The sequence below is a fragment of the Cupressus sempervirens genome, chromosome 8 (assembly GCF_028749045.1).
Source record: "Cupressus sempervirens isolate cs-2001-9-10 chromosome 8, ASM2874904v1, whole genome shotgun sequence".
NCBI classification, from domain to species: domain Eukaryota; kingdom Viridiplantae; phylum Streptophyta; class Pinopsida; order Cupressales; family Cupressaceae; genus Cupressus; species Cupressus sempervirens.
The window spans coordinates 136,105,921-136,120,776 of NC_143125.1; the positions used below are offsets into that span (position 1 = coordinate 136,105,921).

Sequence of the window (14,856 nt, forward strand, 5' to 3'; positions counted from 1 at the left end):
ATATCCTACTATGTCTATGCAGATCATGATATATTATACTTTGCATGGTGGATGTTTATATGGTAAGCATTATGAGAATGTCTATACACATACCTTATAAACATTTCTTTTGAGTAGATGGTGAATGTTATGCAAATTGATGTTCTAGAAGACAATTACATAGAGTACTTGGTGAATATTATGTGACTTGATATTTTGGAGGCCCATTACTTACAATACTTGGCGAGCATCCTACATCTCAACATTTTGGAAGGTCATTACTCAAAGAGTAATTGGTGAATATCATTGATATTTGGGGAGAGAAATACTCATGATATCAAATGTGATTACAAAACTTTTGAGTACTTGGTGAATATCATTGATATTCTGGGAGACCAATACTCATGATATCATATGTGATATCAAAAACTCTTGAGTAGTTGGTGAATATCAAATGTCGATATTCTGGAAGACCAATACTCGTGATATCATATGTGATATCAAAACATTTGAGTAATTAGTGAATATTGTAACGATATCCTGGGAGATCAATACTCTTGATATAAAATGGTAGAAAACTTCTAATTAGAGATATCCTCTAAATTGAAAAAATGTATGACATTCTTTTATGTTTAAATCATCACACAATCATCCTTCCTAACTAAGAGGGAGTATCAATGTTATATCTTTTGTTGGATGATGATTCAATATGATTGATTTAATCAAAGGAATATATAGTTTGTTTTGTTGTATATATTATTTGTATCATACATTATATATTTATATTTATACATTATACCAATAATAATAATAAAAAAGTTCATATTAAACTATATATAGTTCTAACGTTGTTCTCTATGACAAGGAACATCAAGAAAATAATATGCTTCATACCTTAAGCCAAATATTTCAATAAATATTGTTCTCCTTCTAGGTGGCTTGACATATGTTCATTCTTACCTTGCCAGGTTTGGCACAGGCCCTAACATTGTTATCTTTCCCACTATGTAAGGAGTGAATGAATGATTGAAAGATTTTAATAATGTCCATGAGGTCCGAACAACCTATGGGACCACCTAAAAATAGCCAAACATCTGGAACCCTAGCTCATTTGAAGTTGTTTCCTGAGATCTGTTCTTTGATAGTGAATGTTGACCACTAAGTTTGTTGACCTGTCAAGCTACAGTTCCTCAAAAAGAGTAACTAGGTTGCTCATTTCTAAAATATCCACATATCTAGAGTGGATGTCATTGTAGGCAACGCGGTCTAAGATCAAATGTCATTCTGTCTCCACCATTCTCGTGCTACAAAATAGGCAGACCCTCTCTTCTCATTCCTCTTTTGGAATTATCCATCTCTCAGTTTCACACCTCAAATGATGTGAACTCGTTCTAAGTTGCTCAATGATCATTATGGCTTTCTAGTTGATATTTTCTCCTATATATGCCTTCTCTTCATGATCCCTCATTGGTTTGAATTCTTTAATAAAATAATCTTTTTTGTGCCCATTTTCATTTGTCCATATAAAGCTCTTGAATTTTTCTTGTATACTCTTTTATTCCATCAATGTTATATGGGCAGTCCTGTATATTAATATTCCATTTTTCCATCCACTTGATATTTTGTTTCATCGACATTTTTTTTCTTCTATCCAATTTTTCCTCTACGATCAATTTGGGCTAGCGATGTGCTTCCATACTTTGAGTTTTCTTTGAATAGCATACTAACCGAACCATAGTTGACACATCTATAGGAAGCATACTATTTCTACCATAAGGATCTCATAGGGACCATGGACTTAATTTTGAGACTATCGGTAATTAAATGTTTTTGGATTCTTTCCACCTGTCTCCATTTTTGACCGAACAAGATGCTGCCCTAGATCTCACACCCATAAAGAGTCATTGGAATGACCCACAACCTAAAAAGCATCTTTTTGGTTTTCAAGTCCCACAACTCTACATTCTTGCATCTATTCTGAAGCAAGTGTAATGCTTTCAACCCTCCTTGATTCTTTTTGTTCTACAAGTTTCCCAATTGAGCTTGTTGTGGAAGTCGATCCCAAGATATTTGTATTCCTCCACTATCTCTAAAGGGTTGTTCTCAAAAAGGAAATTGTTTTGTTCTATCTTGGTTAACTTTAGAGAGAAAATTATTACTTTAGTTTTGGTTGTGTTCACCTGCATCCCGACCATCCCGACCGAATGGCAAAAGATGTCTAGAGTCTTCAAGTGTTCCCTCACCCCATCTGTTGTTTTAGTAATCAGAATGAGATCATCCACATATAGGAGAAGTTTTATCACATAATTGGCTAGTTGAACCTCATTGTTGTTGTTCTTATCTAGACATTCTTCTAGCTTGTCGATATATAACCCAAACATGGTAGGGGAGAGGGGATCGCTTTGTTTAATTCCTATATCACTGCCAAAGCTCTCTATCATCCCCTGTGTGGCTCTGATTTTTGCCATTAATTGCTCATATAGTATGTGTGTTGCAACTCTAAGTTCAGTCAGGATTTGTAGCTCTTCCATTCTCAACCAAAGCTTATCTCGTGGTACTATGTCAAAGGCCTTTTTAAAGTCAACAAGGCAGCAAAAAGCCTCTGCCCCTTTTGTGTTCCATATATTTTCAATCAAGAATCTTAGCATTGTGCCATGATCAATAGTGGAATGTTTAGGTCTGAAACATACCTGCTACTTAGCTCTTTTATGCTTTGATTCTGCCCATTTGTTGATTTTGTGTTCCACCATGCTACCAAATAGCTTTCCCAAGAGGGGATTGATCATTATAGTACGATAATTTGATGGATTTTTTATATTTCTACTTTTATGGAGAGGGATCACTATGCTAATAGTCCATTTTTTAGGGAAACCCTCCTTGTTGACTTCATTGAAGATGTGGCATTTATGAGGTGCTAAAATTTCGTTGCCCCACTTAAGATGCTCAGTTTGCATCCCACCTATATCTTGAGCCCTTCCCCCTACCAATCTCTTTATGCCTTGTGAAATGTCTTCAATTGTGAAAAGTTCTTGTGTGGTCTTGATTGCAAGAGGTGTATGCTTGTCATTCTCACGCTCATAAAGTTGCTTTGCATATTCAAGCCATTTGGATCTAATTATATTGTTATCAGTATGCCTTCTTTTTTGTCGCAGTTCTTTCCAAAACTTCTTGGGATTTTGTTTGCTAAGGGCAATCAGGTCCATCCTTCTCTTTCTCACATAAAGTTCTTTTATCTTCCTCAATAATTGTTTGTACTTTTTTTTGCTTTCTTTATCTGTTTTCTTTCTCATCTTTCTCTTTGTTGCCTTGCATTCTTCATCAAACCAAGGATTGGCTAGAAAAGAACTTTTTCCCTCTTTCTTGGGTTTGGTTCTCTTGCATTTCTCTAAGGCCTTGTTGATTAAGGGAACTAAGTTGTCTTTGCTTACTATTTGTTGTTTTGTGTGGTCTCCATTACCTTTTGGACTTTCAATCATCCTTGTAAGAGCCTCTTTAAAAGATTTTTGATTTTCTTGGTTCATTATTATTCTTCCTTGTTGAGGTCCTTTTTGCTTGCTCTGGCTTTTTTAACCTTGCTGCTCTTTCTCATGATAAACCAACTTTAAGAAAATTGGGTTGTAGTCTGATTTTAGTTTTGCAGGACGTTCTATTATCTCTATCTTATTTATTCTAGTGATGTGGTCTTAAGAGCATATAACATAATCGACAACACTTTGTCCATTGTATTTTTTGCACGTAATATATCCAAATTTTGGCCACATCCTCATGCTATTACATATGACAATATTATGTAAACTGCATAAACTTAAAAGTTTTGTCTCGTAGTGATCGATATTACCTTTGCTGTCTCTGGATGTTCTTCTCCAAGTCTAATCATTTTCTTCCTCTAAACATAGTGGGTCTCTTCTTTCCTCGTAGCTACTCCTTAAATTTAGGGCTTGGTTGTTCGTTGTCCTGGCATTGAAATCATTGAGTAGGAGAACTCCCCCCATTGTGTTGAAAGCAAAGATATCCTTTTTCAGTGATAAGAAAGGATCTTCATGATGTAAGTTTTTCTTCTTATATGTTTTTTATCCTTTTGGTGCAAAGTAACATGCAACAATCCTTATAGTAGCCTAGTTTTCCCAAATTTTCAGTCATATAAATTGTTTGTTTGGGTCCTGCTCTAAACTTATGAATCTACTCCATTTCTCCTTAATTAGAATATTGATTCCCCCATGTCCTTTGTCACTCTCAGTTCTTTCATTCCACACTAAGAATTGTTTGCAGCTTTCAAATTGTGGAACTTTACATCCATCACGCTTATGAGTCTCCATGAGTAAACTAATGTCTTTGCCTCTAGCTATGGGCCCTAAAACAGGTCATCTTCTCCAAGGGTAACCTCTACGATTCCAACTATGTTCATATGCTCCTAGGGAGCCCGTAGTTCCTATTTCTTATTCTCCATTTTTTCACTGATTTGTGCCTTACCATGTTGTAACCATGCCCACTTTCTATTGTCTCTTGTTGCTTTAACTTTTTCCATTCTTTCCTTCTCTCTTATTGTTGGTCAATGGTGAGGTCTTCATCATTGAGTAGTTGTTTATTCCTCATTATCGTGTTCTTATCATCTAAGCTTTTCATGTTGACCCTCCCATGTCTGTACACGTTATCTTTCCATCCTTTACCGATCCTTTGTGCATGTTGGACTGCTCTATACCATTCTAGGCAATCTTTGAGGAAGTCCCTTTTCAGATCTTTTGTGTTCTGCTTTTCCCCATAACCTTTTAGCCCTTTGATAATGATATTCATTGCCCTATTATTTTTGTATTTCTCCTCTTGTAGCTTCTTTTTCACTTGTTTCTCTATGAATTCAGTTGGTGTGTTTGCTGGTCCTTTCCCTATATGGGTCCACAATTTGACTTCTTCTATTTGCTCTTTCAGTTGGTCACCTTTTAGCTCCATGTTTGCCATTGCAGATTGTATCTCTTTAATTTGTATGCCCTCCCGATCTTCCTCGCTCTGTATTCCCCTGTTACTTTCATTACCTCCAATGCCTTCCTTAATAAGATCAACTCATATTCTCCTTTTTCCATATTGAATTGAATTTTTTGGACTTATTCTGCAAGCATTTTGTTCTCATTTGTTAGCCTTAAATTGCTGCCAACCACTTCCTTCATCCTATTATCTTCTACCTGAGCTCTTGATTCTAAAGTGTGGAGTATTTCTTTCATGAAGTTTAGTTCATTAATAAACATCTTCAAGCGTCATGTTAATGGTGTCGAAAACAGGTTGTATGTGCTTGCAGTGGGCCCCTTTTCACCAATCTCTACCTTGTCTATCATCTGGGTTGCTTCCTTGCCTTTTTTTCTAAATCGGCATGAAGCTAGCCTCACTGTTCATTGCTCCTTTAGGTTGTTCACCGCTCCTTTAGCTAATCAACTACAAGCTCTCAAGGCAAAGAAGAATCTCTTCCTTCTTCCCACAACGATATTTCTTGATGAGGACCTCACAAAGTCACAAGTAGCTGAACTAAAGCACTCTAGGAGCCTCGTGGTAGAAGGAAGGAGTAACAGGAAATGGGCAGTAATAAGGAATCTAAAAGCAGTTATTCGTGACTCACCTCCCAAGGGTTGGGATGTGAGACATACCCAAGCCAAATGATTGTTTGAGCACCAACAGTTGGGCAAGTCGAAGCCCTCCATTGGCTCTATGCTTGTCAACTATTGGAATGGCAATGGCTCCCTGTGGTCTTTGCCAGGCTTACTTCATGATGTAGTTGGGTATGCTGATTTGTTGGTTGTTAGCGAGACTCGTGAGAATCTTGTTCGGCCCCTTCCAAGTTACACAAGATATCAGTGGCTTTCAATTTGTAGAGAGGAGGTTCACGCTTCAGGTGGTGTGTGTGTTTCTGGTGGGGTTGCTTGTTTGATTAGAGATTATATGTTCAGTACTACCACATTGGTTCTTTCTTACTCTTAGGCTAGATTTATTGGATCTGGGTTGGTGGCACCAGTCATCATCAAAGAGATATCTTCATTGTCACTTGTTACTTTCCACCGACTTCCTCACCTTACGCCATTCACACTATTAAGGATGGGAACCCTTTTACAAACCTACCTATTTGAGAGCATCTCCAAGTTTGGAGCTATGGGTGATATCATCATCTTAGGAGACTTTAATGCACGAACTAAAGATCTCCAGACCCCCCAGTATGATCGTGGGTCCAACTTGATTTGTACTACTAAGAGGGATCCTACTAGTATGGGGCTTCAGCATTTGTCTAAGGATCACAGTGGACCTCTAACTTTCTATGGTCACCACCTTCTCCAACTTTGTGAGTCTTCCGATCTGGTGATTTTGAATGACCTCTCTTGCTTCCCAATTTCTGAGCTTTTTACATGTTGGCCTCATAGTGGGGGTGCAAGCATGGTTGATTATATCCTCATTGTTTCTTCTTTCCTCCCCTCCATCCAAAACTTTACTATCTCTTGTCTTCCCCTGGCGGAGCATTCCCTCCTTATCCTTTCAGTCGCATTTCTTCCCACCCTATATCACCCATCTCTAGTCATCCTACCCAAAACCACCCCCTTACTCATTTATGTGTTGAGGATAGTGATCAAGACCTCTTCATTTTCCATTTGAGAAGATTCCTCTGCCCGGCTAGCTCCATGGATCAAAGTCAAGTGTCCACCATGTTTCACTCACTAGATACAGCGATTTGGGAGTCATCTTTCCTCATTATCCCTCACTGCTCCATTCCCAACACTCCCAGATCTGTTTGACGAAATACTTGTCTCATGAATCAATGGTTTGATGAGGCCTATAAAACCTTCCACCACTTCTTACACTTGGCTTTTGCTACTCATTCCCCTGCTTTCACCAATTTACGACTCCTAGAAACGCTTTCTTCGCCATAAGAAGTGATTATTTATTGCTTCACAAGGCAGATCCCTCCATGACACGCTTATTCAGTATCCCAAGTTTTTTGGTGCATCATGTTCCCCTAGCATAGCCAACCCAGTCCACCCCCGACCTTGCCTCCTTGCCTCTCATGTCTCCACGTCGTACGATATCCAAAGTCAGCTCGCTTCCCTTCCCAGCTCATTCCCCCACTATCACTTATTCTCCACCTCCAGCATTTACAAGGCCATCAAACTTATGAGATGCAGCAGGGTGCCTGATGAGGAGGGTTTTCAGGCTGAGCTCTTCAAGCTCAACACTACGATCCTGGGCCTTTACCTCTCTACACTCTTTAATAGAGTGGTTTGTTTTGGTTTTTCGGACTCTTGGTCAAGACACGTTATTCACCCGATCCATAAGTCTGGGCTGACCTCCAATCCTAGAAACTATAGGACCATCATGATTGGGCATACATTTTCCAAACTTTATGCTACAACATTGAATACTATTTCATCCATGAGTTTAATACGAGGAATTGCAGGGCTAAGGATCAAGTAGGATTCAGGGCAGACTACCAGACCATGGATCATATCTTTACACTACAGGCTATCATTGAGGAGGCTTGGCACCACTTGAGGAAAGCCTATTGTTGTTTTGTGGATTTTCGTAAGGCTTTTGATTCCATCCCCAAAGCGGCCCTTTTTCAGAGACTAAGAGATATTGGTATTTCTGAGATCTTATTGACAGCTATCATGAGGTTATATGAGACAGTGATTGGTAGACTCAGGACCACAAAGGGCCTCTCCGACCCTATCCAGAGCACATTTGGGGTGAAGAAGGATTGCCCTCTCTCGCCCACCTTGCTTGGGATCTACATTGATGAGCTCAAGGATTTTCTCAGAGACTCATCACTTCCAGGTGATGGTTCTCATCTACACCAGGTATTGATCTCCATCCTTCTCTTTGCTGATGATGCGGTTCTTCTTGTTTCTTCTCTTGAGGGTCTTCAGAGGATTTTGGATAGACTTGCAACTTTTTGTGACATGATACAACTAGTCATGAACCTTGAGAAGACTTGTGTCATGGTCTTCGATGTTTTGAAGACCTCACATCTCCATTTTCACTTCTAGGGTCGGGAAGTTGAGATTACATCATCTTACACATACCTTGGGGTTAAGTTTTTTGAATCTCGTTTCAACTTGAGATCAACCATTCAACCTCGAATCAGTAAAGGGTTGGGTTCCCTTGCCATGCTCGAGAGACAATGCTTCAGACACCACTTTCAAGACACATCATCTAAGCTATCCCTCCTGGATTCCTTAGTAAGACCCACAGTGCTCTATGGTGCGATGGTTTGGGGTCCTTCCCTTTTAGACTCAGATTGGGCCATGATTGAGCGTACCCAGACTCTACTCCTCTGTTGGATTATCAGATGTCACGAATCTATCCCCCGCAGTATTATTTTGGCTGAGTTTAGAGGTCACCCATTCAAGCTTGCAGCCATTTTTGACTTGATCTGGTTTCTCCACCATCTTGGTGGTTTTGTAGACTCAATTGAAGGCCAACACAAATACCCTTACTTAGCCTAGTGCTCCTCAATTGCTATTGCATACTCTGATCCAGCTACTATAGCCTATTGTTGGTATGCTCAGGCTACTATCCTACTAAGTTTAGTTGGGATCAACATCGACCGTCTCCCTCCATACCAGTTCTATTTAGACGCTCCTGCTCATCTACTTCCCTCTCGGTAGGAATTGAACAGGCATATCAGACTTGACATCTGCAAGCAGTATATCAAACGAACCTGAGTGGATCCTCTAGGGGGAACTACGTCTGAGGATGGCTTTCTACGCCGAGCACTTCTTAGATATTCGAGATGGGATTATTATTCACCCTAAATACTTACACAGATACTAGACTCACGCCCTGCGTATCTCCCTTGGCTCCTTCAGGGCGAGCTCGCATAGACTCCAGATCCAAGTCGATCACCATATTGCTAGAGAGGATCGAGTGTGCACACTTTGTACCTTAGCTGAGGCAGAAATTTTCTTTTCAAATGCCCCATGGAGATTTTACTATCTGTTTAGAGATTGCAGATCCCTCTTGAATTTTTTCAAGTACATTGATCAGCGTTACATTGCGCTCTATCTCCGTGAGTCCTTGCAGCTTCGTAATGATACTTAGCAACTTTCATTTCCCAAGAGTTAGGCCTAGACACAGCTTAGTACGACCTTCTCGCCCTTACTCTAGTTTGGGGTGTAAAGCGTCAGTACAGTTTCCCTAATACAGGTCATTCCAGATCTATGAGACCCTGCATGGGACCTCTTCGCCAACGACACTCCTCTCGTAACACTTAGCTTCATCACAAGGCCTTTGGTAGCCACACTAATCAATCATTGTTGGACTCTTTCCCTACAAGGACGGATACCTAATCTATTTTGTGTTGTCTCTTGCTTTCTTCTTCTTCTTTTGTTGGACTTGTTCTTTTGTGGTCACTATTTGGTGCTCTGTTTGTCTACTATTTTCTTGATGTAAGCTTCCAGTCCCATAGACCCTCATTGTGGTCTTTTGTTGGACATTAATGATATTATCTTATCTTATCTATGCTCATGTTGCTCAACTAGTTCTAGAGCTTTCAATATGGTTCTAGGGAGAATGTAAGCTAGTTTTCCTCTTCTTGCTTGTTTGTATTGTTGGATCTTTATGTGCCTTAAGGTTCTTTTGTATTGCTTTGCATTGATGTAAACACATTTCTCCATCTGATTTGGCTTATCAATTTAATCATCTGGGGTGCTGCCCAGTTTGTGGATTATCTGGTTATTTGCATCGGAGGCTTGATTCTGAAAGCCAATGTTCCAAACCATGTTTTGAGGAGTTACTGGGGGGTTGTCTCAAGAACTTAGAAGAGATGAAACACTCTTCCTATAATAACAGCAAGCACCCCCACCAAAATGAGATAGTATGCAATCTAAATTGCTAAACATCTAAGATTTCCCTTTCATCTTACCCTTGTGTGAGTGAAGGGTCATATCAAAAGAGGACTAAGGAGATTTAGATTTCTTATTTTTTACTATAATCTAGCCCTCTTCCACCCTAGCAGCAATGACCTACCAAGAAATTGAATCCACCAGTGAAGTAACCCCATCCTAGGAGGGAAGACAAGGTCCCAAGTGAGGTCTAACAGATGTAGCGAGGACAACAGAAATAGGATTTCATAAGTGAAGTTAATGATTTGAGAACATATTATAAAGAATATGGAACTGATAAAAAAAGACATTCAATTAATTTATAATATTTTGAACAAACTAAGTCCTAAATTTGCATGTTGTTCCTATCTTTCATTCTCACTAGCTATTAGCTTTAGAATGTTGCACAAGAATGTTAAGCCTCCATTTGCATTGGATCATAATAGGTGTAAAATTCATTTGGACTAATTAGACATTGTGATGTCAAGTAGAGTTCTACAATTTTGTAATACTCTCTTTGTATTTGGATAGTGAGTCTATAAGGTAATTTAATCTTCATTATGGAGCAAGTCTCTTCTATTTTTGTTCTCAAATCCTAATAGGGTTGCATCCTCTAACAAAGTCTAGTCCTTTAACAAACATATGTACTAAATTCTATGTAATCACTCCTAATAGGGTCAGATCTCCTAATAGAGAATTTTCATATTAGTGCATCATCTTGTGTATACCATCCCAACCGTGAGTTTCATTTGGCTAGGGTTTCCTTGAGAACAATCATGGTGTTATGAATTCTCAATTGATGTACGGTTTACTTTTATGCATTGTGCTTTGTGGATGTTTATAGTTATGTTTTAAAGTACTAAATTGGTTTAGAGGTGTTACAACAACAATTTAATCAATAATGTTTTTAATATTGATTGTGTAAAATTTTATAATCAAAATGACATTCTCGAGTGGGTTTAATGTCCCATAGAAATTGCCCTAGAATTCTCAATTTCATCCATAATCAAGGTTATATATACATAAATAATTTTTTAACATCAAATTATAACACTTATAATCTTTAAATCAACATATATTGAATATTTGTATTTCTTCCTATTATTGAACACATTTGGGTTTTGAGGAAAGGTGGCCTAATTTGAGGTGCGCTTCCTCGTCTCTACCTCATACCCTTAAGCCATCATTTAGAGTTGGAGAAAAGATCGTAATCTCAAGAGCAGATCTTTGCTCTCTTGGCCCAAGAGGCGAGCAACATGGGCATCCCCTTAGAGTAACTTGCTTAGATGGCAACCTCATAACTCCCCTCTTTCTTACACGACCTTTTTCCCATTTAAGATAGAGATTTCAAAAAGATTTTATTAACAGACATACATGCATTTCATATCCAATATACATTAAGATTAATGTTGACAATTAAAGCATTAGCAATACATAAAGCATAGGAGTAATAATTATCTGTTAGATGTTGTTATAATAGTTCTAGAATAATCAGGAGTCTGCTGCTATCTTATGTCTGATCAACAAGTGTGCTGCTTCCGAAGTCTGATTGCTCGTTCATTTGAATGTGTGTGCTTGCTCTCGGTGATTGGCAACTAAATAAGTAAATAAGACTTGAAAGCTTTTGATTGGTTTCTGAAATTCCAAATAATTACAGATGTTTGTATTCCTGATTTGCTGCTCTGCTTTTCCTAGGTCGGCATTACCAATATTTATTCTACTTCTACCCTATTAAAAGAGATGATACTATCATAGCTGATCACTGGTCTTAGACTCTTTATTCCTTTAGTAATCACTCCATCGACCACCTTAATTTATTTTAGTGCTAACAATAAACCTCAGTAGGACTCTGAGATTAGTCTGTCCTCTTTCAATCAATAATTATTATCTCTGTTCTTGTCCCAGACCCGGTTGGCTTCTTTTAAATGTCCTTAAGACTGGTCCTTAGAATCATTATTAGTTGGCTTGGGTAGGGTGAAACACTTGTTATTCCTTGAATTGGGCCCAACTGTCAATAATTTTTAGCACCTAGGTTAAAAATCAAAAGATGTTGTCTTTGTTTGCTAGAAGAGACTATGATCTGGTGTAATCATCTGCATGGGCATATGATAGTGGGTGAGGGGGTCCTATGTCGTGAGGTCTGAGGGAATTTTGAGAAATAAATAATTTTATTGTAGTTATTATTGCCAGCAACCTTCATAGGATGTCCTGGGTGATTGTTTGAATTTCCATATACCTTGTTTAATCAATTATTAAATTACTAATTGTTCTCAATGACCTCTCCCATTTCTGAAAAACTAATGTACAATGATATAAACAGGATTTGCTGAAATAGAACGTAGCCCACCCACTATGTGAGTAGAAAATTTGTAACCTTAACCAAAGTAAATTGGGAATCCATTGGAATATAAATGATTTCTTCAATACTGAGCTCCCTCTATACGGTTGAGCTTATTTCTCAAAAGCTCAAACTCAAAAACTTGAAAAAATAAAAATAAAATTAAAAAGCATTCAATGTTACAATGATATTTGGTAAAAATATCATCTCACAAGATTTTCAAATAAACTAAAGATGAGAGGAAGAATGAGTCATTTGCATGTTATGGCTGTGAATAATGTTGACATGTGACTTCTTGCAAATGCAGCTATTTGATAGATCCACGAGTAATAGACAAAACTTTGCACACACCAGCTGATGTAGTAAAGGGCACCCCTTTGTAACAGGCTACAAGGTCATTTGTTGTATGCAGATCTGGTTGCACAGTTTCCCAAATCTTTTTCTTTGGATTCAAAACTTCATCTGGTTCTCCGTCAAATCCTGGAAACGTTACCCTTTCCCCAATATGTGCATCCTCGGGTGGAGATACCAACTCTACCTGAAATAGTTTATGCCAATATCAGCCAACAAGATTGTTAAAAATAAAAGTTAACTATTATCTTGAACTGATTGTGACATGTCTGAATTAATACTCGTGAGAACCAATAAAAAGCAAAAACATAATTTATGTGGATCTTACAATTGTATGATCTTCATTGGAAGCAGCTAACACCATGGCTTGTGATTTTATCCCTCTCATTGTTGCAGGCTTCAAATTACATAATACACACACTTTCCGATTCTGCGCACAATACACTATATTCAATCTAAAGCACTATGTTCAATTTAATCTTCTCAATGATATCAACAAGTTTTCCATAATTTGTAACTGATACTAAAATAGAACAAAGACAAACATTTAAATATACTATTAACACAATTCATTTTACATTATTTTAATTTTAGATACTTAAATCATTCAAACTGAATGTTAAAAAGGTAGAAGAATTCTCTCCTTACTAAACTAGATAAGGACAATCTAACTTTCCAGCATTACGTGCCTCATTACATAATTAAGAATTTGTTACCACACAGATTTTAATAATAATAAATTATAATATCCTTAGCCTGTGTTCAAAATAATTAACCATGTTGTCTTAAGGTAATCAACATTCTTATCTGCCTACGCCTTAACTAGCCCTCAGGACCAAATACAGACATGGTAAGTATTAAAAGTTAAAACAACTTAATAAGTGAAAAGCAGACAGTAAACCCACATGTAGCCCTATTTGTTACATTAGAAAGGCCGTACAACCAAGAAGCCCACTTAGAGGAGATGAGCAGCCAATGGCCATGTTATAGGAGCAGCAATTGCTGAAGAAGAACCAGTAACTATTGGAATGTTTGGTGTCATTTATCTTATATCAATTATGTGTACCTGAAACATAATGCAGGATGCAACATTGACAATCTTGCATTACCAAAAACAATGGTAGTAAATCTTTCTTATTAAGTTTGTCAGTTCAAAGTTCCTATGGTTTGCTGGAAGAACACTTCAGCATTGTTAGCCCATAAAGACTCAATCTTGAGTGAAGCTGTTACTTCTTTTGTGCTGGAAAATTCAGCTATATGTAGTATTAACCTTCAAAAGTGCAACTACAATAATAAAACTACCTCTTTTGTGTATTTTTCCAGAGGCGTTATGAAGAGAATGATGACCTGCAAATTTGAAGCAGTTTCAACAGAAACAAAAGCATATTCCTTGTAGATTTTTCTGTTTAATTTAAGTCTCAAACTTCCTATTTATAACAACAATCGATTTTGAGCTAGTGGGAGGCATTAGTAATGAAAGATATGTTTTTCCACCTTTTTAGGCACCCTTGCATATAGATACTTCGAGACAAACATGACAGGATTTGGAAAGATTGCTGAGATTTACCAGATATCCATATACACCCATAAAAAGGCAGAAGAATGAACAGCATTGGATCTTCTGATCATAAAAGTTAGTAGTGTTGATGAATTTGTAACCATTTTAGCATTGTATTACTGAGAAAATGTGGGAAAAAGTGTAACCATCAGAATGAAGAATTAAAGCATCTATAAGACATCCAAGAAGGGAGAACAAAAGCTAAAATTGCAGTTGATCCCAACAAACAAAAGAAAAGAAATTGGAGATAGTGGGTACAAGCTGAAAGCCCGACATTATGGAATGGACAAAAGACATGGTCAAAAATAAATAAATCTTATATGAAAAACACTGTAAAATAAATTCAGATTTGTGAAAAACAATTCATCATAATGACATGCAGATCACAAAATTTGCCTTATGAAAACCAGGGAAAAACAAAGCAACAATAGTAAACCCAAATTGATTAATCAAAGAAAAGTTTACAATACAAGAAAGGTCTCAATGCTATCAACAGAGATTCTCCATTTTATCTTCTGGAATCAATCTTACAACATGTACTTGCAATAAAATTGCCGTAGAATCTCCAGTCCAAGGCTCCAATATACTGACCTAGGAGATCCTATTACCCGCGAACTTAAAATTGATTCAACAAATCTATGCTGGACCAATGTCCTTTTCCAAGACTAACACATTCCCAAATAGGAAGTAACTAACCATTAAATGTTTTGGCTCATACAACCAAAAGGGTCATATATAAATACTAAGAACTACACCATGAAGCAGTTATTACACTCACAACC

The 14,856-nt window shown here is 37.5% G+C and overlaps 1 protein-coding gene across 3 annotated transcripts in view; it reads right to left on the minus strand.

Annotated features, from left to right (window-relative positions):
• Positions 1 to 12,149: 12,149 nt before the first annotated feature.
• The window catches only part of LOC149541926 (methionine-tRNA ligase, putative / methionyl-tRNA synthetase, putative / MetRS), a 49,678-nt gene continuing 46,971 nt past the window's right edge, over positions 12,150 to 14,856 (minus strand). For all 3 annotated transcript variants that reach the window (XM_089796982.1, XM_089796984.1, XM_089796985.1), the window contains exons 17-18: positions 12,845 to 12,946; positions 12,150 to 12,703 (exon numbers count right to left, since the gene is read on the minus strand). In XM_089796982.1, the coding sequence (XP_089653108.1) occupies positions 12,473 to 12,703; positions 12,845 to 12,946 (333 nt within the window). In that variant the 3' untranslated portion in view covers positions 12,150 to 12,472. The remainder of the gene's footprint in view (positions 12,704 to 12,844; positions 12,947 to 14,856) is intronic.